Below are 26,270 nucleotides of genomic sequence, written 5' to 3'. Positions count from 1 at the left end.
CTCCAGCACCATGTCTGCCTGCATGCCGCCATGCTTCTTGACATGATGATAAGGGACTAAACCTCTGAAACTGTAAGCCAGTCCCAATTAAATATTTTCCTTTATATGAGTTGATGTGGTCATGGTGTCTCTTTATAGTAATTAAAACTCTAAGACAGAATTCAACACCACACATAAAACTGAGCATAGTGGTGCATTTTTGTAATCTAACCTCAGTAGGTGGAGGCAGGGGGATCAGAAGTTCAAGGCCATCCTTGGCCAAATAAAGAGTTCAAGGCAATCTTGTCTCAGAAACTACGAAATCTTTTTAAGGTTCTACCTCTCAGCTCTGACCCTGTTCTCTCAGAGCCACGCCCTGTTTCCCCTGCCTGGCCCTCAGTCACATCATCTTCTGTTGACTGATGTCTCCAGTCATGTCACCTTTTCTCCCGCCTAAAATCCCAGCTTCCATTGTCTGGTGTGGTCCCCAGAAGTTCTTGCACCGAGGCTTTGCACCCTCACTGCTCGTGCTGCCCGCCCAGCCTCCGCACCCAGACACCTTTCTTTAAGCCTCCCAGTTCCGGTTCCACCCCTTCTCTCCCTGCGCCATCACCAGAGCTCCTCCCACACCTCACACCTCTTCCCTTTGGCTCCCTGCATGTGGCTGCTCTCGAACTCTCTGTGTCTTCCTATGCCCTTCTGGAGAAAGTCCTCATCTCAGATGCTGGTACCTGAGGTCCCTTAGGATACTTACTCCCGTCACTCTTGCCCTACAATAATCTCACAGTCCTCGCACCTTCTTTTTTGTTTGTTTGTCTGGTTTTCCCATAACTCACTCTGTAGACCAGGCTGGCCTCGAACTCACAGAGATCCACCTGCCTCTGCCTCCCGAGTGCTGGAATTAAAGGCATGCGCCACCACACCCAGCTTCGCCTCCTTATTTTTGCTGTTACTGAAGTGACTAAGGTAACAAACATCATCTCATCCTGACTCCATCTGTCTGCTTAGACTCTTCTCAGTCCTCTATCTTCCTCCTCCACCAACAATCATGTCCATCTTGGCATTACATTTGGAATTTCCATGACCCTGACCATGGTCCAGATGTATTCACTAAAATAGTTAATATTTATACAAATTAAACATAAACAAAAATAACCAAAAAAGGTATAAATCAAAATTAATTGTCATATTGTTTCTGAAATTACTACTGTGTTCAGCCAAAAATATATTGCAAGGTTACGCTGAACCTCATCTAATGTAGATGTTCAGTCCTTCACACTGAGCAGTGGTGGCGTGCACCTTTAATCCCAACACCTGGGAGGCAGAGGTAGGTGGATCTCTGAGTTTGAGGCCAACCTAATTTACTTGGCAAGTTCCAGGTTAGCCCGGGTTCCACAGAGAAACCCTGTCTCAAACAAACTAAATGACAAGCAAATACAATCAAACCACACAACAACACAAACACTGTACCCCTGAGCTTTGGCACCAGAGTCGTGCCGAGGCACTAGCCCACTCTGGAGCTCTGATTCAAAATAAAGGACTAATTTTGGTGTGGTGGCCCATAGTTTTCTCACCTATACTATAATACTACAGAAGAGTTTGAGGGAGATGATCTCTGAGAGGCTAGAACAAGGCCGAGGAGTCCAGGGTGGATGTCCAATTGGCTTGTAAAGCAGTGGGCAGAGCTAGGCTTCCAAGGAGCAGAAATGGAATACAGCAAAGTGCCCTTTGTGTGCATTTTACTGGTAGAAGTGAATGGACACTTACTCCTTGTTCTTGAGTAAGTGCTGTTATCCACTGAGCACTTCTCCAGCCCCGTAACATCCCAATTGTACCAATGAGAACATTCACACTCTAAAGGAAAGCACATGCCAAGGGTGCCCAGACGGTAGGTGGCCACACTGGGATTCCTTCTGCTAACCACACCTGTGTGGTAGGACTGCAGCCTGTACCCTCCCTGGGATGCAAGGATTGAGCAGAGCATATTTAGCAATGATCTATTCTCTGTGTCACTACATTTATTAAACATCAGTGTCAGATCTGGGCATCTGAAGACTCTGAGAGCAGGGTAGGGTCTCAGGGAGAGAGAATCTGTAGCCAGCTAGGGGAGGGGGTTCGTAGGTCAGGAATCAGGTATCTCATGTCAGAACCACTTGTTTTTGATGACGTTTTGGATCCATCTGATATGGATGCAGACATCAGTGTAAACTCCCGGCTTCTTCTTTGATCCACAGGGCATGTTACCCCACGACACGAGGCCTCGGAGATGATCTCCACATACCAGGGGACCTCCAGAATCACCCTATGTGGAAGAGAGAAAATCAGAAACTCACGCGGAAGGAGGAGGGAGAGGCAGAATGGGAGAGTTAGAGACACTCAGAAATGGAAGGAAAGACTGCTGTGGTGGTACATGCCTGCTATCTCAACTACTCAGAATGCTGAGGCAGGAGGATTGCAAATTTAAGGCTAGGTTGTGCTATGTAGGAAGACTCTGTCTCAAAGTAAAAGAGAGAGGAGGGTATAGCTCACCAGTAAAGCACTTGCTGAGTGTGCGTAAGAACCTGGATTCAGTTCCCAGTAAAAGACAGAGATAGACGAGGTGCTCAAGGACACCGAGTTTCATAAAGGTATAGGTGGGAGAGAGGATGTTCAGATAAGCCGTTCATCCTGGAGGGAAGGTTGTTAAGACCCAGTATGTTCTAAGGAGGGTTGAAACATTCCATCCTACAGCAAAGATACTTAAAATTCAAAAAAACAAACAACTCAAGGACTTCAGGAAGCCCCTAAAACTGACCAGATGCACTGGGTCCCTCCTTCTCCAAGAATGATAAGCAGTAAGGACTATTAGAGTCACTCAGTTGCTATGAGCTGTCTAGAAGGGGCTCTGAGGCCTGAGCTGCTAGAGAGAGGCGCTCTCCAACCGGCTGAGCTGCCTGCGGGCTATGAGCCGCCTGCAGGCAATGTAGGGTGCTCCACACTGGGTGAACTGTCATCCAGGCTGCAGTGAGCCACTTCTGTTCCTGTAAGTAACCTCAGTAAACTCATCCATTCACCAAACTGGACTGGAGTGCCATTCTTTGGTCAGTTAGTAGTTCCCTGTCTTGGGTGAGTAGATGTTTGATCTCATCACTGCAGAAAGAGATCACAGGACAGAGAGAGAGACACCAAGGTCCATAAAAGTAAAGGGTATCAGTGGTGGAGAGGGAGATAGAGAGGGAAAAATAAAAATGCTAAGACCATTGGAAGAGGTGGGGAAGGCAGAGACTCAAGGGGAAGATTAAAAAAAAAAAAAAAAAAAAAAAAAAAAAAAACAACCAAAAACCAACCAACCAAACAAAAAAACCAATGAACGTTCTCTGTCCTCTGTTATCAGGCCAGCCATGTCTACCTGTTCTTTCTTTGTTCCCAAATCATTGTCTCACTTTCTCGGCCTCCTCACCCCGACCCTTGCTTCCATAGTAGGTTAATTTCAGCTCTTCATGGTCTAGAATCATTCTGGCATAAAAAGGAGTCTGGAAGGATAACAGTCAGGGAAGCTCCTGGTAAGGTATTGGAGACTAGATGGGTGTGGTGGTACATGCCTGTCATCCCAGTACCCCAGGGCTGATGCAGAAGGATTTCTGTGAGTCTGGAGATGAGCCAAGGCTTGTGAGTGGGTTCCAGAGCAGCCTGGTTACAGGTTTTGAGGGATGAGCATAGAGTCCCTCTCTTTGCAGCTGGGATGCCCCCTCATCTGGAGCTCAGCCATGTCCAAGTGGGCTCCAGTGCTGCAGCTCTGAGGATGGATGGCTAGCATTTTCTTGACTCTTGAGTCTCTCCAGTTGTTCAGAACTTCACCCAAGGTGGCCATTCACTGAAACTGTTTCTTAAATTTTCAGGCTCACCAGGTTCACCCATATTTGGCTAGCCATTGTAGTGTCTGGCTCTTGGTGTCTCCCTCTCTGTCCTTGCATCCGAACTTCCTGATTCTCTGGGTGCCTTATGTGTGTTTGTGTAGAACATGTGAGAGTATATGTGTGTGCAGGTGTGTTCGCGTGCAGGTGTGTTCGCGTGCATGTGGAGGCCAGCAGGCATCCTTCCCCAGGAACCATCTACTGTGGTTTTTTGAGACAGAGTCACTCACTGGACCCAGCTCACCAAATAGGCTAAGGTAGCTGGCCAGTGAACGCTGGGGACCTGCTTACCTCTGTCCCCCAGTACTGGGATACAAGCACATGTCATTATGCCCTTCAGCTCAGGTCTTCATATCTGCATGGCATGTATTTTACTGACTGAATCATGCTCTCAGCCCCAAGCTGGCTTGCTTCTTCCTTCCTTCCTTCCTTCCTTCCTTCCTTCCTTCCTTCCTTCCTTCCTTCCTTCCTTCCTTTCTTCCTTCCTTTCTTTCAAGACAGGGTTTCTCTGTGTAGCATTGGCTCCTCTCCTGGAACTCACTCTATAGCCTAAGCTGGCCTCGAACTCACAGAGATCCGCCTGGCTCTGCCTCCCAAGTGCTGGAATTAAAGGTGTGTGCCACCACCGCCCAGCCTGGCTTGTTTCTTGTTTGTCTCTGCTTGTGTGAGACGGAGTCTCTTCCTGACTTATCCTCCAGTGCTCTCCCAGCTGACTTTCTCAATGCCTCTGTCTTCCTGTCTGGGTGATTTCAGGTCTCTGCTCCCGTTCTCACCTGGCAGGTGTCGTTCCCTTCTATCTTGTCACCTGCGCACACCATGCTTCGGGTGATCTTACCAGGGTAGGCACGCTCACACTCCTCCCGGGACACCAGTTGGACATCAGCACACTGAATGGTGTCTGGGAAGTCACCTAGGAGGAGGGAGATGGGCCTATGTGAGCCTTTCCTCTCAGGTCTTCACCGCCCCCGCGCCCCCATTTCCTGTTTCTCCCTCATGCTTAGAACCCGTCTTCTTTGTCACTGACTTCCGATTTTTCCCTTTCCCCATGATTATTGGCCTGGCTTCCTGACTGATCACTACTTCTCCATGAGTTCTCATTGCTCTTCTCGTTGGCCCTTCATTTGTGTGGCCATCTTCTCCTGACTGATCATTACTTCTCCATGAGTTCTCATTGCTCTTCTCATTGGCCCTTCATTTGTGTGGCCATCTTCTCCATGCTATTTATTCATCCACATTTGGTCCAGCTCCTCAGCTTTCTCCTCCCTCCACCCATCTTTTACCCATGAACAAACTAGCCTACTGGTCCTCTCATCAGCATCTTCTCACGGCCCTCCCTCTACCATCCCACCTCCATCATTGGACGCCCTCCTTTTGGTCTCTTCGGCCACTCCCAACCATCTCCCCTCACTGACCATTTTCCATCTTGCCCCAGCCCAGGATCCGACAGTTGAGATTCTCCTCAGAGCAGTCTTTCTTCAAGGGCAGTGGCTGTATGTTTTGAGAGAATTTGACTGCATTTTTCAGATGCACCATCATGATGTCGTTGTCATGGGTGTCAGGGTTGTAGCGGGGGTGGATGATTGTCCGGTCCACAGAGATCTGCCTTTGGTAATTCTCTGTTTGCCGTAGGTTGTGTTTCCCCAAGCGCACCTCCAGATTCCTGGAAAGAAGGCAGCTTGGAATCATCTACAGGCCTGGACTTGGCCTGAGGCTCCCAGAGAGATCATCTGCCCCTCTTCTCCCTCCTCCCTCGGTCTTCCCCAGCTCAGTCAAAGACAAGCCTGTTCTTCTACAAGTTTGTCTTTAAAGTTTTCCTACGGTACTACTTGACAGTCAACTCCCATAGCTGCAGGTTCTACATGTACAGATTCAACTGATCGCAGATCAAAAAATACCGGGGGAGCAGCCGAGCAAGTGATGTACACCTTTAATCCCAGCACTCTGGAGCCAGAGGCTGGAGGATTTCTATGAGTTTGAGGCCAGCCTCATCTGTACAGTGAATTCCTGGCCAACCAGGAATACATAGAGAGACCCTGACTAAAAAACAAACAAACAAACAGCACACTGTTGAGAAAGGAGCTGGCGACCTCTCAGCAGGTAAAGCAATGACTACACAAGCTCGCTGGCCTGCAGGCCATCGCCAGAACCTGCACAAAGGCGGAAGGAGAGGACCTGACTCCACAAAGTTGTTCTGCGACCTCCGGAGGTGCCCTGTCACATGTACACACCCATGAAACTAGCCTTAAGTAAAGAAAATTATGATCTGCATGTATTAAACATATACAGATGTTTTTTCTTGTTATTATTTCTCAAACAAAACAGTTTAACAACTATTTATGTAGCATTTACACTGCCATGGGCACTACATGTAATCCAAGCATAATTTTATTTATGAATTTATTTTTGGGTTATGAGCCTAGCTTTTAGTGGCTGAGCCATCTCTCCCGCCCATGAATTTATTTTTTAAGATTTATTTTTTTTAATTTAAATATATGTATGAGTAGATGGGGTATCTGCATTTGAGTGCAGGTGCCCATGAAGTCCCTAGAAGGTAAGATGTTGGATCTCTGGGCATTGAAGTTAGAGAGGCAGTTGTGAGCTGCCATATGGGTGCTGGGACTGAACTCAGATCCTCTACAAGACATTATGTGCTTTTAACCCACTGAGTCATCTCTCCAACCCTATTTTTAAAAAAGATTTCATTTGATTTGTGTGTGTGTGTGTGTGTGTGTGTGTGTGTGTGTGTTCTGATTGGTGTGCATGTGCAGAGGCCAGAAGAGGGCTTTGGATTCCTCTGAGTTGGAGTTACAGGCATTTGATTTGCAGGCTGCCTGGCTTGTGACATGGGTGCTTGGACCCGAAGTTCAGTCCTAATGACTGGGAAGCAAGTGAATTATCAAGCTATCGATGCAGCTCCCAGTTTTGTTTTATGGAGGGCATCTCTTGTAACCCAAGCTGGCCTCAAGCTCCCTGAGTAGCTGAGGATTAGCTTGTGCTTCCAACTCTCCTGCCTTTATCTCTCAAATGTCAACACTATGGTGATGCACTACCATGCCTAGTTTGGGAGATAATGGCTATGGAACCCAGCGCAATCCCTCCACCCAGCTCCTGCATTACCAGCCCCTGTAGAGATAAAGCTTAGAGCTCATGCAAGGATATTTGTGGACTACACACAAGTGCTGCACTATTTCTTTTGTAAAGGGCTTGAGTATTTGAAAATCTTGATATCCCCCGGGGTCCTGGAACCTATGGATACCTGGCTGAACACAGCTGCTTGTAGGATGGCGAGTGCTCAGATCTGTCTCTCTCCTGAAGTCTACATTGCACCCTCTGGGTCCCCTCACACACATTTCTCAAAGAAAGAGACACTCACGGTTTTTTGCAGTGGGCAGCTGTGAGCACCCACTGTGGATGGATGAGGACCCCACCACACAGCAAGTGACCCGAGGTGTAGAGGGCAGCTTGGAAAGGGTGAGAATTCTTCAAGCAGGGACCACCATGTACTACCTTATCCTGCTCCTCGGTCCAGGCTGAGAGAGGGAAGATGTAAATGAGAGAACTCAGAGAGCCTTCTGAGATGACCTGCAACCCTCTCGATCCCTATCCCATTCTTACCTCCAGTCCTACCTCCCCTCCTCCACTCCGTCTCCTCTGTTCTCTTGTTTTGTTTTGTTATTGTTTGGTTTTTCCAGACAGGGTTTCCCTGTGTACCCCTGGCTGTCCTGGAACTCATTCTGTAGCCCAGGCTGGACTCCAACTCAGAGATCCACCTGCCTCTGCCTCCCGAGTGCTGGGACTAAAGGCGTGAAAGGAGTGTGCCACCGCGCCCAGATATCTCCATCCGCAAAGCCAAACTTATCCTTTATCCTCAAATGCACCTCCAGACTTGTTCTTAGCCAGTCCTCTCAGGGCCTTCCTCATTTCAAAGCCACCTAGTCCCATCCTAAACTAGCGTCTGCCACCAATGCCCATCCATCTATCAACGCCCCCCTTCTATATTCCTTTCATCACCTGACTTAGCAAGAACCAAGCACAGGGCCAGTGTCTTCACCGTCAGCATCTTCACGGTCACCTGGAGTGGGGAAGCCAGCGGTTCTGTTAGTCATTTCCGAGCCTCTGTCCAGGACCCCACCCTGCACCTTCTTCGCCCTCTCCATCCTCACTGTCCTGTCCTGTGCTCCTGCCCTTGTTTGATCTCTGCCCCCTTCTCACCTCCTGGTTTCTCATCTCCCAACCCACTCCTTGAATCTGAGGGTTCTGTGAGAGCAGACCATGTCCATGGTTCCAGGTGCTTTGGGGAAGAAACACAGCCAACCTTCCTGACTCCCTAGACTCTGGTCCCCCTTCCTACTAACAGAGGTTAGTCCCAAGGGGTCACTGACACTCTTCCTCTCTGTAGGACTTTCTTTTCCTGCTTGACTCCATCCTTACACTTCACTTACCCCACACCTATAGGTGTTGCGGCGCATGTGTCTTACCGTTGGTGGCCAGCAGCGTACCTGCCAGCTCTTAGGTGGGGGAAATGATGCCACCTAGCACAGGAAGCCAGAGGCAGAGACAGTCAGCAGGGTGCTCCACGAGAGAAGGGGAGGACAGACTGGCGGAGGTTGCCTTAGGATCCGAGTCGCACAGGGAGGGAGACACTTGGGTGCAGGGTCCCAAGAATAGACCGTCTCCTAGAAGCCTGCCTGGTTCTATGGCCTTCCAGAAAGAGGCAGGCTCTGTCCTCAGGCTCTCTCAGCTTCCTTTTAACCCCTCTCTCTTCAAGTCTCTTAGCCAGCAGGAAGCCAGACACGCCCTTTTCTTCACCCAAGCCTCCCACATACATTCCTTCTGCCCCACGGCTCTGCTCCTGGTGACCCCTGACCAGATAGCTACACAAAAGCAGTACCTAGCTCTGGTCCCTAGTGACCCTGTGTCTTTGGATCCTGAGGGAGGAGCTGAGTCTGTTCTCCTGGGTCTGAGGGAGGAGGCTGGGGCTTGGACCCCTGAGTCTGAGAGAGGGCTGGAGCTAGACTCCTGGGTTTGAGGGAAGAGGGCTGGGGCCTAGACAAGTCTGAGGGAGGAGTGTTGGTCCTGGACTCTTGGGTCTGAGGAGGAGTGTTGAGGCCGAAATCTTTGGGACTGTGGTGGAGAGAGATGGGCGCCCGTTCTTAGTTTTGGATTTGTAGGATTTGGGATGTAATCAGACTGAGTGCTGAGTGCCAGCTCCCAGGTTAGTCAGTGGTGCCCCAGCCTCCACAAGGACCCCGCCTATACCCTCTAGGGAGCCTGCAGGATCTCCTCCTGGGTTTGTATCTCTGAAGCACTGGAACCAGCTGCCCAGGTTCAGTGGGGTCAGGCTGACTCATCTACCCGTAAGTCCGTCTGTGGGTGCTGAAGACCTCCACGTCCCCAGGAGAGTGGGAGCTGCCAGCCAGCTGTTGAGAAACGGTGTTTCGTTGTTCACTACGCTGTCCCCCGCCCCTAACCCGGGCTGGCAAGCAGGATGAGCAACGTGGGGAAAGAGACTTCCAACAATCAGGCATTGTCTGTCCCCAGAAACCTGGTACCATGCTCCAGCGGCTAGCTCCCTTTCTCAACCTCGGTTCCGGGAAGATGGGCGGCAGGCGATCTCAATGACTTCCCTTTGTCCCAGTGTGACTAACAATCTGGCTGGGTCCTTGATCTGAATATTTTAGAGCTCTGGACCCTCTCCTCCAGGGCTGCCCCACCCTCGGCTCTCTGGCTCCATTCCTCTCTGTGTCTGCCTCTGTCTGTCTCCCTCCATCTCAAATGCATTTGCATCTCGCAAGCCTTTGCTCTGTTGTTTTTTCTTATTCTTCTTTTTCTTTTGTGCCTCAGACTTTCTCTGTCTCAGTTTGTCTGTCTCTCTCCTAACCCCCTGGATTCTCCATATCTTCTGTTTCTCTGCTGGCTCTCTCCTTGTACTATTTGGGGAAATGTGTGTGCACTTGGTATGCAGTGATGTTTCTGGGATATAAGAAGGAATGGCATGGGGTGGGAGGAGAGAGCCAGTGAGGTGCAGGAGGGTGTGTAGACTCACTGGTTAGGTTTTGCACATACAGAGAGACACACAGGTAGAGAGGACCTGGCATGCAATAACAGGGGAGCAACACCAAGGGAGATAAGCAAGAGCACTGGGAAGCTATGTCACGAACTGGGAGAATTACGGGGAGGTGCCTTTGAACTTGGGTCTGAGAAGCAAGAGTCGGGGAAGAAGAGAGGATGCAGGCATGTGTGGGTAGATCAGGCAGTGGTCAGTGCGGGCTGCGAGGGAGGGACTTATGGAAGGTGGAGGGTGGAGGGATGCGGGGAAGGGTGTGGGGACAAAGAGGGAAATGGGGACATACTAGGAAACCAATAGGCAAGAGCAACAGCAAGCACGAACAATGTGCTCCTCAGCACTTGCTGGGCATGGCACCTCATGTGACCTTCTGTCTCCTTGTATTAGTCAGTTCCCATCACCCTGGTTAGGAAGACTCAGTCGGCACCTCACACTATGTCTCTTCTGAACTTAGCGTCTTCTTCTTGTGTCCCACTGTTTTCCCAGACACAGTCAGTTCTTCTCACACAACCCATTGCCATCCAGCCTTGTCCCATTGCCTCCCTTCTGTGGGACCCACTCCTCTCTGCTCCCGTGTTCTGGCCCCAGTGCAGACTGGGTTCTTCACCCCTCTGAGCACTCTCCATTCTCTGGGTCACTCACTAGATACCAGAGGGGTGTCCCTGCACTTTGCTTGGACTAACTCTGGCCTTGCTTCTTACAAGTCTGCCCCAACTCATCATGCCTCTTGGGACAAAGTCTGAGACTGGAGGATCTTCAGCAACTAGGGGTTAGGGGCATGGCTCAGTTGTAGAGCCCCTTCCTGGAATTCTCCAGCAAGGGTCTGGAGATGTGGCTCAGAGGTAGCACATCTGCTGAGAATCCTTCAGTGAGGGACCAAGGGTGTGGCTTATGTTAGAGCCCCTGCCTAGGATCCTTCAGTGATGGGTTGTGTGTGTGGCTCAGTGGTAGAGCACCTGCCTAGAATCCCCCAGTGAGGGCCTGGGGTGTGGCTCAGTGGTAGAGCCCCTGCCTAGAATCCCCCAGTGAGGGGCTGGGGTGTGGCTCAGTGGTAGAGCACCTGCCTAGAATCCCCCAGTGAGGGACTGGGGGTGTGGCTCAGTGGTAGAGCCCCTGCCTAGGATCCCCCAGTGAGGGGCTGGGGTGTGGCTCAGTGGTAGAGCCCCTGCCTAGAATCCCCCAGTGAGGGGCTGGGGTGTGGCTCAGTGATAGAGCCCCTGCCTAGAATCCCCCAGTGAGGGGCTGGGGTGTGGCTCAGTGGTAGAGCACCTGCCTAGAATCCCCCAGTGAGGGGCTGGGGTGTGGCTCAGTGGTAGAGCCCCTGCCTAGACTCCCCCAGTGAGGGGCTGGGGTGTAGCTCAGAGGTAGAACATTTGCCTAGAATCCCCCAGCAATAGTCTGGGGTATGGCTCAGAGATTGAGAGCATGCCTAGCATGGCAAGTTCTTCAGTTCCATTCCTCAGCATTATCAAGTGGTGGTATATGTTCTTGTTGCCAAGATATGAAGTAATGGCTATGTTAAGTAGTTTTGCTTCACCATTCCACATTGTATGTATACACTTATTAAAATACCATAAGAATATGTAATTTTCATGTGTTCCTTGAAAGTAAATTTAAGAAATAAAGGAAGAGAACAGCTAAAAAGACACACCAGTTGGTTGAGCTTGGTGGCACAGGCCTGTCATCCCAGCTGGTTGGGAGGCTAAGACAAGACTGTTGCAAGCTCAAGCACAGTCTAGGCCAGAGTGAAACCCCATCTTAAAATGAAAAGGAAAAAGGAAGTTGGCATCACAGCTCTGCAGTTCAGTTTTGACCTAGCAGGTATGAGGCCCTGGGTTCAAGCCCCAGTATGGTAAAATGAAACAAAACAAAATCAGGAATTTATTCAGTTCCTTTATGTAACTCAAGACATCAAAGGTACATGAATTTAGAACATGAAAGTTATCAAAGGACCCATTTGCTTCATGTACTGGAATACCGAGTGCTTGGAAACTGCTCAGCCTTTTACATTTATAACCCAACTCGGTGGAAACTCATTCCTTTCCAGCCTTGAAGACCCATGATTGCCCTGGCTACTCACTGCTTGGGTCAGCCCTACCCATCATTCTGTGCTCCAGCTTTTGAGACCGTATCAAGTGTCCCGAGTTGCTCCATACCCCGTGGCCTCGGAGTCTCTACTGAGTTTCTCCCTCTTCGTCTCATGCTCTCCCCACTTTTTGCTGTCGACCACCTCTTCTCCCTTTGGTCTCGGCTGGAGCATTGCCTCTTAGAACAAGTTTCCACTGGACACCACCCAATGCCACCTGTCACGGTTGGGTTAGTCATTCTCCTGTGTGGGCTTCCACAGGTGTCTCTTTCCAGGTGTTACCCTGGACCGGAGCCATTTGTATCAGTGTCCATCTCCTTCACTGGATCTTGAGCTCCATGAGCATGGACTGTGCTGACTCACTGCTGCATCCACAAGGAATTCAGGAAATGTTGACCCATGACTACCATGACTTATCGACTCCTGTTGTAGATAGGAAAGCTGAGGAACAAGGTAGGGAAGTGACAGAGACTGCATTGACACTCAACTTCCAACATTGTGGTATTCCAATATAACATTAGCTAAAATGGCAGCTTTCCAACATGCAGGATTCTAAAATGACCCACCCCAGCATGTTATATTCTAACATGATATATTCCAACATGGTATGTTCTAACATTGTTCCAAAATGAAGTCTTTCAACATAGTAGTATTCCAACATGGACATGTTCCAATACAATAGTGATTCAGCCCATCTCTCTATGATTCCCCAAAGATGATAATACAATTCCTTACTGTGATACAAGGTGAGTGGGCCCAGGAGAAATCATCCATGATGGGAAAGGAGGGGACACATAAGACTTGAGTCTTTCATGGCCTACTCATGCCCATTCCTGTCCCATTGCCTACTCTCTATTCCCGTATTACTGGTGGGACTAGAAAATCTTTAAAGAGAGAATGAAGCCCTCCTATCCACTGTCACTGACTTTTATTATCTTCCCATCCTTACCTCTGATCAGACCATGCACGTTTAAGTGTCTGAATGTTTGTATCTAAATTGACTTACTCAGCTAAAATCCTCAATAAAAAATCTTAAAGGAAATTTTATGAGAGTAAACAGAAAAAATATGAGAAGTAATCAGACTGAGAACTAACTCTCATTGGTGCTTTGTACTGTGTCTGATGAAATTATTTAATCTTTATGATGATGCCAAGAGGTGGGAGCTTGGCCTCCCACTTAAAGACTGAAGGGACACAGGTGGGGAAGAAAGACAGCAGGACAGGAAGGGCAGACAGCGGGACAGGAAGGGCAGACAGCGGGACAGGAAGGGCAGACAGCGGGACAGGAAGGGCAGACAGCGGGACAGGAAGGGCAGACAGCGGGACAGGAAGGGCAGACAGCGGGACAGGAAGGGCAGACAGCGGGACAGGAAGGGCAGACAGCGGGACAGGAAGGGCAGACAGACAGCGGGCTGGGCTTGCAGCTCAGTGTTAGAGCTTCTGCTTCCCGGGGGAGGAGAAAGAGGGAGGAGAAAAAGAAAGAGAAGAGGGAGAGATCCAGAGAGAGAGGACTAAGGTGGAGGGGAAGAGGGAGAAAAACACTAGGAGAGGAAGGAGAAAAGGAGAGACAGAGAAGAAGAGAGGAGGGAGGAGAGCAGAGAAAAGAGGGGGTGCGTTGGTGAGGAGAAGAGAAGGGACAGGAGGCCAGGGAAGGAAGGGGAGAAGACAGGGATAAAGAGAGGAGAAACAACACACACAGGGGTGGGTATTCCTGGAAAAACTGGGGTTCCTATTTGGAATTCTTAGTCTTGTTAATAAGAGAATCTAAAAATGACTTGGGGTAATTTTATTAGAAATTGGGGGGCAGGGCATATATGAAATCACCAAAAGTTAATAAAAATATTTTCTTAAAAAAACAGAGAAGGCGCCGGGCGGTGGTGGCGCACATCTTTAATCCCAGCACTCGGGAGGTAGAGGCAGGCGGATCTCTGTGAGTTCGAGGCCAGCCTGGGCTACCAAGTGAGCTCCAGGAAAGGCGCAAAGCTACACAGAGAAACCCTGTCTCGGAAAAAAAAAAAAAAGAGAGAGAAGGCAAGCTGCCTAGTGGAGGGAGGTGGAGAAGGGCAAGAGAGAAAGCTGTGATTTTTGCTGGCATGTTCAGCAATGGAGGTTGGCAAGCAGCTGCAAAGTGGAAGTGGAAGGGGACTTCCAGAAAAGGTTTTGTTTTGTTTTGTTTTTTTGAAAAAAAAAAACAACTTTCTTTTCCAGAGAAAAGGTGAAAAATCCCTGAGTGTCAGGGAAAGTATACCTGGGCTTTGGCCAGTATCTAAAAGAAAAAGATTGAAAAGTGACTCAGAAAAGCATTCAGGCAGCATGGAGGAGGGGTTTCTGGGAAGGGTGAATTCATTATCTCATTAAGAGGATAATTATTCCTCCCTTCACCTTAGCATGCCTTCAGGTGAATCAGATTTCCAGTGAGGTGGACTCCTGACCAGGTGATTGACAGGTCCATCTGGATTAACTTTGAAAAGATAGTATCTATAGCAGCCTGTCATGTTCTAATCTTTGAAGCAGATCAGTGACATGTCTCCACCCAGACCAGAGGTAGATTCCATTCTTTTGACCAGGAGGAAGTCATTCTCTCTGAATGATCTTCAACAAAGACCTGATGTCTCTGCCTATTCTTTTCCTCCCTCCCTCCCTCCCTCCCTCCCTCCCTCCCTCCCTCCCTTCCTTCCTTCCTTCCTTCCTTCCTTCCTCCCTCCCTCCCTCCCTCCCTCCCTTCCTTTCTTCCTTCCTTCCTTCCTTCCCTCCTTCCTTTTTGTTCACAAACACTGGACATTTAATATCTACAAAGCTGACATGACCCATGTCATGCTTGTTTTTTTAAGAGCATTCCCTATTATTCTTTGATAATTTCACACATGCATACAAGGTGCCATGATTATATCCATCCCTTATTTTTCCTCCCACTCTCTCTGAACATCCCCACCTTATCTCCTTCCCACTTTCAAGTCCTCTCCTTTCTCTTCTTCCTTCTTTTTATTGTTGTGGGGTATTGATTCCAGTTAGTTCTGCCTGTTGAAATGTTGGTGGATCTTGTTGACCCCCCCCCCCCCGCCGCGGGCCCCCCCCCCCCGCCTCTTTTCTCTCCTTTCTGCTCTCTCTTCTTTCCTCTCCTTTTATACAGGTAACCATGTTTGCTGTGCATTCATGAGTGTGACAGCAGCAGACAGTCGTGTCCAGGAGAAAGAGCTCCACACTAGTACCCCATCCTTCTGCATCTTTTTGCACATTCCTCCTCAGTGTTCTCTGAGCCCTGGAGTTATTGATGTCAACATTCAACTGTCACTTGCTTTTATCACTTTGACCAGGCATGAATCTCTGTGTTTCTGTCCACTGCAGAAAGAGGTTTCTCTGGTCAAAGTTGAGAGCAGCGCTAATCTATGGGTATAAACACAAACATTTAGAAGGCAGCTTGACAAGACCATTTAAGCTAAACAATAATAGGTCCCCCAAGGGCCTATGACCTCCCAAGCCATGGGCTATTGACCAGGTTTGCAATACCAGCAGGAATTCCCTCCTGTGAAGCAGGCCTTAAATCCAGTCAGAAAGTGGTTGATTACTCCTATTAAACCTCACGTCACTAATACACCAGTCAGGGTACATCTTGCTGATCCCCACATTTTAATGAGTTCAAAGATGATATTTCTCTTTGTAATGTTACCAAGAGATGGAATCCAAAGCCAATCATGAAGGGAAGGTCCATCTTTGTTGGCCTCCAAGGCTGTTAATCCCTGCCTATCTACCTAACAAGAAAGGAGAGGGAAGAGGAGGCCAGAAGAGAGAAACACACACACACACACACACACACACACACACACACACACACACACACACGCATGCACGCACAAGCAGAGAGAGAGACAGAGAGATTGTAGGTGCCACAAACAGGTTTTTAATGCAAGAAGTCAAGTTCCAGAAGCTACTGGTTTTTACTATAAGTCTACTGTCCGGTCAAAGAAAAACAAAGCCCTTTCCAAACAATCGAACCCGAGTGTAGACTTTTATCTTTGTAACCCGATCAGACTCTCACTGTAGCCAGGCTCAGGGGTTCCAGCTTGAGTCAGGGCCATCGTGACTCTGCGTTACTTTGTTAAAAGTTATGTTTTATTTTATTTCTGAGTGGTGTGCATGCATGCGTGCATGTGCATGTGAATGTTGACATTGACATATCCACCTTTTGAGACAGTGTCTCTCACTGTCTAGAGATAAAAGAACTGGCTGGCAAGTGAGGCCCCTATAGATCCTTTGTCTCAATCTCTTTAGTAATTGTGGTGGTTGCATCGTGAGACACTGCCCCCCCCCCCCCCCGCGCCCATCAAGGCCACCACAGAGCCAATATCCAATGCAAAACACAAAGGGGTTTATTGATAACAAACAAGCCCGGGCTTGGTCCGTGTCCAACACTGGACACAGCTGGTGGAGAAGGATGGCCCTGAGCTCTCAAGGTGAGGGGTTTTTAAAGGGAAAAAACCATAAGCAGGGTGGTACAAGCCTTGGCATCATATGATTGGGTGAGGGTGTGTAACCTTTGAATTTACTGGTTGGGGGTTACAGTTATCATTTTGGGGCAGGCCTGGACAAGTCCCAGGCTTTGTCCTTGAACTGCCATGGAGGTTGGCTGGCCTCACACATTGACCCATGCACATAGCTCTAAGTTGGTGAGGGGTCCCAGACAGTAAACAACTGGCTGAACCTTGAGCAGTCAGAGTACGTGCAGAAAGGGAGCTACAGCAAGGACTATGTCTTTTGTTCATGGCCCTCCCAGAAACTGCTTGCTCAAGTTTCAGGATACTGAAATTGAGGCCTGATCTCTGAGAGAAGACTGAGCAGCCTGTTATGGCATCTGCTTGGTCCTTTCACAATAAGATTGCAAACACATGCAAAGCCAGGTACTGCATTTCATTCTGGTCTTGGGGATCCAAACTCAGATTCTTGTGCATGCATAACCAGCACTTTCCCATTGAACCATCTCTAAGGATTATGTCACCAGCCTGCGACGGTGTCCCAGCCTAAAAAGCGAGCGTGCCCTCTCTGTGCCCTCTTTTTCCACACTTTCTCCTTCCGTCCTCTCTGTCTCTGTGTCTCTGTCTCTGTCTCTCTCTCTCCCCCTCGCCCTCTCTCTCTCTCTCAATAAAGCTCTAGAAAGGTAACCATGGCTCATGACTCTTCTGTCACTGTCACCGATACATCCAGCGCTCTCTTTCGTCGGCATGGCCGCAAGGGCCAGTCACAAGCGCCACCGCTTAACCAACACCTTCCCCAAAGCCCTCCCCTGACCTTTTTAAGACAGGGTCTCACTATGTAACCTTGACTAGCTTGGAACTGGCTATACAGACCAGGATGACCTCGAACTCACAGAGATCTTTCTGGCTCAGCCTCCCGAGTGCTGAGATTAAAGATGCGCACCACCACGCCAGGCCCTTTAAATTTTTACACGGAATGGTGATTTGAGTGGTTTGAAGTGAGGAAAAGCTGATGAAACTCCATGGGGATGGAAGGCCAGATTCCCTTGGCATTCCTTAAATTAGACACAGGTCCAGAAAACGACAGGTCTGGACTTAAGCCTGATGGAGAAAGACCAGGGACTGGACTCCTGGGCCTGAGGAAGAAGGGGTAGGACTCTGGGTCTGAGGGAGGAGGCTGGGGTCTGCGCTGTGTGTCGCCATGTGCAGAATGTCGCAGCTGCGGCGTTTCTGGCTGACTGGCTGAGAGCCATCAGTGGAGACTCTGAAGAAGGAGCGGTGGGAAGAACCCAAATGATGTTTGTGGGGAAGAAATTCCAGGAAACAGGAAGGATGGGTGGGAGGGCGGGCCCTCGGCAGTACTGCACCCCTTTGTCAGCAGACTCTGAGGTGTCACTGCCCGGAGAAGGAAGGCTACCTAGGCGGGGCCCTGCTCTGAGTCACAAAGCACCTCCTTCCAGAGCACCCCACCTTTGGGGAGAAGCCTGCTCATCACCACCTTCCTCTGGACCCCAGCTCCTGGATGACCCCCAAAGGACCTAAGTGTCCAGTCTGTGCCTCCCCCACCCCCACTGAAAACCTCCTCTGTCACCTGAAATACAGGCCCTCCCCATCCCTTCACCTTGGTGACGTAGGTACTTACCCTCCATTTTTTCTTCCCTCCCTCCCTCCCTCCGTCTCTAGCTGCCATTTTGCATGTAAAGAGAACAGAAACCCAAGAATAGAGAAAAGCATTCCACTCACCAGGGCCAGGCTACAATGTCCTTAAAATAAAAATATTAAAGATACTTTATTTACACTTTTATTCAGTTTTGTGTGCGTGTATGTGTGCAGGTACACATGTGCCATAGCACATCTGGAGGTCAGAGGATAACACGGAGGAGTCACTTATTTCCTTCCACACTGTAGGGCCTTGAGATGGAACTCAAGTCCCGTCAAGCTTGGCAGCAAGCACCTTCACCCACTGAGCCACCTTGCTGGTCCAGGTACAATTTCTTCGCCAACTCTTCCTCATGGGCCTCCTCCCTCCACCATCAATGCTTCCAGTTTCCCGCCATCATTTTCCAGGCTACGAGTGTACACATGAACATCACTCGAATTTTATTCTGCATATGATTCATTTGACACACCTAGCTCACATCAGTTGTTACACTTCATATCCCCATTAAATATCACACAATAACAGTCACTCTTGCATAAGGCCGAACAGTACAGCTCAGGCATTATTTTTCATGAGTTCATAATATTCCGAAAGAAAGCAATCTATTATTTAAATATTCAAAACTTTAGAACACATTAACAGTTTCCATTCTTTTTCTTCTTACAATAAACAACGTAATGAATCCAAACTTAGTTCTATTTTTTGCTTTAAGAATGCTCTAGAATTGGAGGGCCTGAGTCAAAGGCAATGGATGAAGGTCTCGAAGTTACCAGCTACTTTCCAGTAAAGGACTGTAGGAATTCCTAGATCTTGCACTTGAAAGTGTTGGACTTCTGGCATCTTCCACAGCCATGGGGTTTTGTAGTCTTTTGACTTAATTTGCTTTTAGGTCTCTGGGGTTCCGAGTGGTTTATAAACTTGGCATAGTGTTGAGGCTTTGCTATGTCTTAGAGGAAAAGTGAAGCCAGACAGGACTTTACAGTGCTCCCACAGGTGTCCTTACTCTATCAGCATGTCCCTGGAGGCTCACAGCTTGACTCCTGGTTCATTAACGAAAGGTTTTCATGGTGGTTTCCAACCACCGGTGGTACTTGCAGACTTGAGTGTAGACACCTGGGTCATTGGGCTGGCCACAAGGGTAGGTTCCCCAGGATACCAGACCTTGAAGGGTGCCTTTGCACACCAACGGCCCCCCTGAGTCACCCTGTGGGGAACAGAGAAGGTTAGTTTTGGCTTCAGAGGACCCCCAGGTCACTCTCACATACCCTCTCATTTAGTCTTTGACAAACTGAATCATCTTCACCCCTGACCAATGAGCATGGACTCTGGGAACCAATGGGAGAGCGGGAATTCATACTAACGCAGTGATAACCTGAGTTCCATTAAAGCCTCTTGGCAGGAAAGGGTGGGACTTCCGGATTCAAGTACAGTTTCCTTACTGATAAAGTCTATTTACTAAAGCTGGTGAGAAGAGGCATCGTCTCTAAGGGTTGGACATGCATCCCCTTGGTAGCTGGCCCTGGCCTGGGCAGAGGGGAGAAGGAAGAGGATAAAGGAGAGGAGAGAGGAGGAGGAGGAAGAAGAAAGCAGAGAGAGGAGGCAAGAAGATGAGAGAGGAAGAAGGGGAAGAGAGAGAAAGGAGGGGAGACAAGGAGAGAAGACAGGGACAACTGAGAGACCAGAAGAGGGGAGAGGAGAGGGAGACAGAGACAGAAGCCAGGCCGGAGTCAGCAGAAAGAGAAAGGAATAAAATAAAGCTAGGATTAAAAAGAAAGAGGCAGAAAAATGTTGTCCAAAGACAGGCGAACTGAGAAGAGACCAGGAGAAGTGGGACAGATCTGTTCTTGCCCCACGATCAGGTCCATGGTCAGGCGTATGGATCAAGCAGAAAAGGTCAGCGGTCATCACAAAAAATGAGCTAAGTCAAGTGGAGACTGGGCACCAGCACTTCAGATCAGGAGTTCAAATCCTGCCTCAGCTACACAATGAGTTCAAGACCAGACAGGCTATATGAGATTGTCTCAAAAACAAAACAGGGGGCTGGAGGGATGACTCAGTGGTTGAGAGCACTGACTGCCCTTGCAGAGGACAGCAGGTTCCGTTCCCAGCACCCACATGGTAGCTCACAACCACCTGTAACTGCAGTCCCGGGGGGGTCTGACTCCTACTTCTGGCCTCTTTGGGCATCAGGCACATGTGCAGTATACTTACATACATGCAGGCAAGACATTCATTCATACATATAAAAAATTTCAAAATAAATCCTAGAGACAAAATTCAACAAAGAATGTTCAGCCTAGAGTATCGCTCACCCCTGCAAACTCTGCCTGCCCTTGGGAAGCTGAGGCAGGTAGATTGCTTTGAGTTTGAGATTAGCCTTGGCTGCATAGTTCCAAGTTAGCTTTGGTTACATCATTTCAGGCTAATATGGGCTATAGAGTGAGTTCCAGACCAGCCTGAGCCACAGAGGAAGACTGTCTCAAAAATGCAAAAATGAAATAATATCAATCCCTGAGTTCTGAAGCTTCTGCAGAGTTTGGGCTGGAAGTAGGAGGCTCTCTCACATTCCTGCATCTCCCCTCCATGTTTCTCAACTCCACTAAACTACTGGCTTGTGTCTAGTTCATCCATGCATGAATTGCAGTTGTTGACCAGCAGAAAGTGAGAGAGCTAAGGAGGCGGGACCTGGGGCATGGCCAGGATGGCCTAGGACAAGGAGCTCCATGCTGCTGTGGACAGACAGGAGCTGAGGGCCGGGGCAGTGGGGCTCACATTGCACGTGTTGGTCTTAGAGTCAGGAATGCCAGCGCACAGCATGGTTTTCCCCAGCAGGTCCTTGTACACCTTCTTGCAGTCCTTGGAGGAGATGAGCTTCACGTCCGAGCACATAAGGTTCGAGGGGAAGGTCACTGTGGGGAGGAGGGTGTTGGATAGTGCTATGGAAGGGACTGGGTGAGGGGAAGCCGAGGGGCTGGATCAGGATCAGGGATCAAAGGGAAGAGGACAGGGATCTGGATTCCTGGGATTGAGGGGGGAAGGCTGGGCTGGATTCCCACCCCCAGGCAGTCTCACCATCTGGGCTGGTTGTGGTGCCCCATCCAGAGACAGTGCAAGATGTCCCTGGGGGTTCACAGTGTGATGTAATGTTGACTTTCTGCACTTTGGATGACATCTTGGCTGGCTTATCCATCCTCACAAGCATGATGTCGTTGACATGGGTCCTTGTGGAGTAGCCAGGGTGTCTGAATGACCTTGTAGCCTTGATCTTCTGGGCACTCTGATCTCCTATCTTATCACTGCCCAGATGCACAGTGTACTGACTGGGAGAAGGAGGTGACACTCAGAGAGAGAGAGGGAGGGGGGGGGACCCGGAAAGCACAGACCCGTCGTGCCGGCCTCGCAGCACCTACCCCATTTTGCAGTGGGCTGCAGTGAGCACCCAGCGTTCACTGACCAGCACTCCTCCACAGTGGAGCTGATCTCCTCGGAGCAGCGCCACCTGCCATGGGTGGGAGCCTTTTTCACATGGGTAGCCGTCTATAATTCTGTCGCCATTTCTCTCACCCTGGTCTGGACAGACACACAGACACACATGGGGGTCCAGCATCAGAGGGAGACAGACACACAGCAAGCAGCAGTCAGAGACGGTTCTATAAGGCTCAGGAGTAAAGACAGGCGACAAGACGGAGGGAGGATCATGCCGAGGAGGTGAGAGCGGGTTAGGGACAGACACGCGACCACTCAGAAAACCCCCACTACCATGTCATCCACAGATAGCCTCAGACTGCTGGAGTCTGCAGAGGCCCCATGGAGCCTGTCTGATTGAAACAACAGAGGGTCTCAGTGACTGGGTCGGCCCTCCTGTCAGAGGTGGTGCGGGGGAGCCATCTGGGTGAGGGGACTCGGTCTCAGGGTGTTGGGGACACTGGGCAAGCTCTCACCTCCTTGTCCAGCAGTTTCCAAGGCTAAGGCCAGCAGCACAGTTAGCAGGGGAGGGAGCCAGACTCCCACCATGGTGTCCGTGGCTCAGGGGCTGCCAGATGAGAAAGTTAAATGTTGCCAGAGCTACAAACGTTGAGAGATGAGGCACTAAGATACAGGCCTACCCCTCCTCCCTTGGACCCAGGAGCCCAGGCCCCAGACTGCCTCTCTCTGGGATTCAGAAATCTAGACAGAGCCCTCTTCCTGCAGACCTTGGGGTTCAGACCCCAGATCTCCTCTCTTAGACCCTAGAGTCCAATCCCAGCCCTCTTCCCTTAGATCCAGGGGTCCAGACCCCAGCCTTCTTCCCTCAGATACTGAAGTCCAGACTCCAGACTTCTCCCCCAGACTCTGGGGTTCAGACTCAAGCCCTCCTCTTTCAGACCCTTTCCCTGGGCAGCCCCCCTAAGCTCCTCTCCTTCCATCCTATGGGTGGATCCCTAGGCCCTTTGCCCCTCAGAGCCTCCTGTCTAGGTCCCTGGAGCCCAGTCTCCAGGACGGTTTGTGCACATCCCCTGTTGAAAGTCCCTCTCACCTGGGAGAGTTTCACTTGCTTAGGCTCCGTCCTGGGTCAGGAGCCCAGTGCCTTCAGCGGTCTGTAGGGCAGGTCCTTTTATACCACCCCTCCCCCGCACCGCCTCCAGCACCCTGGGGCACAGGTGGAGCTGTCTCGGAGTGCCTTCCCTCCGCTTTGAGTTTAGGGTTATCTGAAATCCCTGAGGCAGCCCTGGCAGTAGATACCACAGATCTCTCCCTCCACCCTCTTTACCGCAGCCGGGCAGGGCGGCTCCCATACAGCCACCCCCGCACATTCTGGCTCCACCATGTCAAGGGGTCGCTCCCTGGAGCAGAATTCAAGCACATGCAGAGGTGCATTCAGTTTGGAGCTTTACAAAAATCATTTTCTAGCTCTGGCTTTCTCTCAGGGTGGCCCAGCCCCGACACCATGATTACGACCAATATGTTGGAACTCCTGTCGTCTGGATCCAGTCCTGTCTTGGAGGCTGAACTCACTCCCAGCCCAAACAAACATAAAATTTAAAAGAAGATTCCATACCAGCAGGATGCTTATGGATGTTAGTCTAGTCTCTGTCCTCGTGTTCATTTAAAAATAATTTGAATTACATTATTTATTGTCTGTGTGCACGCATGCCATGGTTTGCATGTAGAGGTCAGAGGACAACTTTGGGGGTTGTCTCCTTCCATCATGTGGCGTCTGGTGGCAAGCGTCTTTACTCACTGAATCATCTCACCAGTGATCATACTGATCTTTAATCATATTATAACCGGTATCTCCACACAGTATGTTTTATAACAAAAATGTAAATATCAAACATTACATAGTAGAATCTCCACCCTGACCCCTGACCCCAACTGTTTTCCTTATCTCAATTCTTTTTTCAAAAGATTCTACTCTTCCTTTCTTTGGTGGGGAGAATATTGGAGATTAAACCTAGGACCTTGCACATAGTAGGCTGGGGCTCTACCACTGAGCCACACCCAGCCCCTCACTGGGGGATTCTAGGCAGAGGCTCTACCACTGAGCCACACCCAGCCCCTCACTGGGGGATTCTAGGCAAGGGGCTCTACCTCTGAGCCACACCCCAGCCCCTCACTGGGGGATTCTAGGCAGGGGCTCCACCACTGAGCCACACCCCCAGCCCCTCACTGGGGGATTCTAGGCAGGGTATCCACCACTGACCACACCCCCCAGGCCCTCATCGGTGGATTCTTATGTTCAAAAAGAGACAATGGAAGGCAGATGTGGTGCCACACGCTTGTCATTTCAGCACTCACGCAGTGCTGACAGGAAGACTGAAGTTCAAGGTTGTTTTTGGTTACGAAAGTGGGCTCAAAGGACCACACCAGACAGATACTGTCTCACAAAATAAAAAGGGTGGCTCAGTTTTCATCCTGCCTGGGTCCCCCTTCTGGGTGCCAATTCTGAGACTATAGCAACCTTATTAGGATCATGAAGAGAGGTGGCGATGGGCCAGGTCAACACACTGGATGAACTGAGGTGATCTTCTGGGTTTCCAATACGATTTCTGAGTCAGTGAACACATCAGCAATGGCATGCCTTCCTCTTCTGACTGTTCCAAGCATCCTTCTGGGTTACAGCTATTCAGTCTTGACAGCCACATTCATCCTTCCTTAACCTTGGTGTTGATTACAAGGCCATCTCAAATATGACCCTCAACATGAAGCCAAATCCAGTTCTAGACTCTTTCCCCTCCTCCCTTCCTTTCCAGAAATGGGCTGTCATTCTACAGCCCATGCTTGTCTTGCACTTGTGATCCTCCTGTCTGTCTTCCAAGTATTGGGATGTCAGGTCTGTGTTGGCATGCCTCGCTGGAGCGCTACATCAAACCACAGGAGTCAATAAATCCAAGCCTTTTTTTGGTCCTTGCTTTCTTCACAGTCCTCATCCCATATTCTGTTTCAGACCCAATCCCCCAAACATTTGAAAGATTTATATTGAGCATCAACTGTATACCAGGCTGGCCAACATGTCCAGGATACAGAAATGCACACTTGGATAGAGTCTCTTTTATTTCAAGGTGCTGACAGACTTGTATAAAAACGATAATCAAATAATTTGTGATAGGACTGGGGAGATGGCTCTGTGGGATAGGGTACTTGCGCTGCAAGCTTAAGAAACTGGGTTCAAATCCCCAGCACCCACATAAAAAGCCAAACATGTTGTGTATGCCTGAAACCCCATTTTGGGGGGTGGTGGAGACAGGCAAATTAGAAGAGATTGTTGGTCAGCCAGCCTAACTGAATGGTGAGCTTCTGGTTCATTGAGAGACCCCATCTCAAGGTGCTGAAGTACAAAGTGATAGAGGAAGGCACCTAACATCCTGCTCTAGCCTCCTCAGTATGTGCACGGGTACACCACCTACATACCCATGTGCATGCAGATAAACAGATGTGAAGTAGCAAAATATGTAAGGTTATATCAGTTACTTTTCTGTTCTTGTGACAAAACACCACAACCAAAGTGACTTTTAGAAGTAAGAGTTTATTTTGGCTTATGGTTCCAGAAAGTCGCATCCATAATGATTGGTAGCAGCCAGGGCAACTGGAGCAGGAAGCTGAGAGCCATGCCCCAGCCACTCACTGAGGGAGTCTAGGCAAAAGCTGTACCACTGAGCCACATCCAGCCCCTTATGAGGGATTCTAGGCAGGGGCTCTGCTGTTGAACTACATCTTGAGACTACATCTCGCTCTGCTCCTCCAGGCTGAACTTGAACTTAGTCTATAGCTGAATGTCTGATCCTCCTGCCACAGCCTGTTTCCCTGGTGGCTGGGATGACAACCTGCTCCCCTGAACATGACTTCTCAACACAGTTTTGATCCTTCCTTTCAAACCAATGGTAAGATAATTTCTGCCATGTTGTCCTGACACAAAGACCATGATGACTTTATTCAAACTAAGTTACTAAGGCTCAGGACACTTACTCCCATCCATTCCCAAGTCAGACTCCAGAATGTAGACCCCGTCATGGGACTCTGGCCTCGGGGCATGTTAGCTTTCCCAACTTGGACTCCCAAATCAAGCATCCGTGGAGCCATGGAAACACTGCATAAACCAAGTGTGGTGGTTCATGACTGTAATCCCAGCAGCTGGGGAGGTTGGAAGCAGGAGGACCGAGAGTTCAAGGTCAGTTGTGGCTGCATGGGTAGTTTGAGTCTAGCTGGGCTACATGTTGCATAGGGGTCGGGGGAGTGAGGGAAAAAGCTCTGGTGTTTGAAAGGCTTGTTTATTTTGAAATCCCTAGATGTTACTGTGCCTGCCTGTCACACTGTCACAGTCTTCATTAGTAAGGCTGGATTTATGACTAATCCCTGGTCCCTGGGAGCAGCTCAGCGTGTGTGTGGTGTTCACTGTTGTTCTCTTTAGCAGCCAGCCCACATCAGCTGGAGGTACTTAAATAAATAATATTTTGCAAACCATCTGGCACCCACAAAGCCACCTCCCTCACACTCAGTCCTGCTGAGCCATTCTGCCTCAGGGTGTGACAGAAAAGAACGTGGCCTCACAGGTCAATCAAACCTGTTGCTTACCCTGTGACTTCAGGTGAGTGACCTCACTCTTCTGAGTCTCACGGTGCCCTTCTCTAAAGTGGGA

General features: G+C 49.5%; 2 protein-coding genes across 2 annotated transcripts; both read right to left on the bottom strand.

Annotated features, from left to right (window-relative positions):
- Positions 1 to 1,977: 1,977 nt before the first annotated feature.
- Positions 1,978 to 8,643, bottom strand: Klk6 (kallikrein related peptidase 6). Its single transcript, XM_037200167.1, has 6 exons — positions 8,351 to 8,643; positions 7,884 to 7,944; positions 7,246 to 7,402; positions 5,285 to 5,532; positions 4,646 to 4,782; positions 1,978 to 2,281 (listed from the first exon to the last, which is right to left on the bottom strand). Exons 2-6 carry the CDS (start codon positions 7,930 to 7,932, stop codon positions 2,123 to 2,125), a joined length of 750 nt encoding a protein of 249 aa, XP_037056062.1. The 5' UTR covers positions 7,933 to 7,944; positions 8,351 to 8,643; the 3' UTR covers positions 1,978 to 2,122.
- A 9,928-nt stretch (positions 8,644 to 18,571) lies between these two features.
- On the bottom strand, positions 18,572 to 22,770 carry Klk7 (kallikrein related peptidase 7). Its single transcript, XM_028858292.2, has 6 exons — positions 22,671 to 22,770; positions 22,096 to 22,187; positions 21,565 to 21,724; positions 21,227 to 21,474; positions 20,927 to 21,063; positions 18,572 to 19,358 (listed from the first exon to the last, which is right to left on the bottom strand). Exons 2-6 carry the CDS (start codon positions 22,166 to 22,168, stop codon positions 19,203 to 19,205), a joined length of 774 nt encoding a protein of 257 aa, XP_028714125.1. The 5' UTR covers positions 22,169 to 22,187; positions 22,671 to 22,770; the 3' UTR covers positions 18,572 to 19,202.
- Positions 22,771 to 26,270: the final 3,500 nt, after the last annotated feature.

Source organism: Peromyscus leucopus, chromosome 1 (assembly GCF_004664715.2).
Source record: "Peromyscus leucopus breed LL Stock chromosome 1, UCI_PerLeu_2.1, whole genome shotgun sequence".
In the NCBI taxonomy this organism is placed as follows: Eukaryota; Metazoa; Chordata; class Mammalia; order Rodentia; family Cricetidae; genus Peromyscus; species Peromyscus leucopus.
Note: the sequence above shows the minus strand (reverse complement) of the source record. Positions and strands in the feature narration are given on the sequence as shown.

What these genes read in the sequence shown, in the direction of transcription:
- Klk6 (XM_037200167.1), bottom strand. Translation starts at nt 7,932, where the DNA reads ATGCTGACGGTGAAGACACTGGCCCTGTGCTTGGTTCTTGCTAAGTCA. An exon ending in CTTGGTTCTTGCTAAGTCAG is followed by an intron (nt 7,403 to 7,883) that starts GTGATGAAAGGA and finishes TCCCTCTCTCAG; the next exon opens with CCTGGACCGAGGAGCAGGAT. An exon ending in AAGGGAACGACACCTGCCAG is followed by an intron (nt 2,282 to 4,645) that starts GTGAGAACGGGA and finishes TCTTCCACATAG; the next exon opens with GGTGATTCTGGAGGTCCCCT.
- Klk7 (XM_028858292.2), bottom strand. Translation starts at nt 22,168, where the DNA reads ATGGTGGGAGTCTGGCTCCCTCCCCTGCTAACTGTGCTGCTGGCCTTA. An exon ending in CACCACAACCAGCCCAGATG is followed by an intron (nt 21,064 to 21,226) that starts GTGAGACTGCCT and finishes TCCTCCCCACAG; the next exon opens with TGACCTTCCCCTCGAACCTT. An exon ending in CTAAGACCAACACGTGCAAT is followed by an intron (nt 19,359 to 20,926) that starts GTGAGCCCCACT and finishes TGTTCCCCACAG; the next exon opens with GGTGACTCAGGGGGGCCGTT.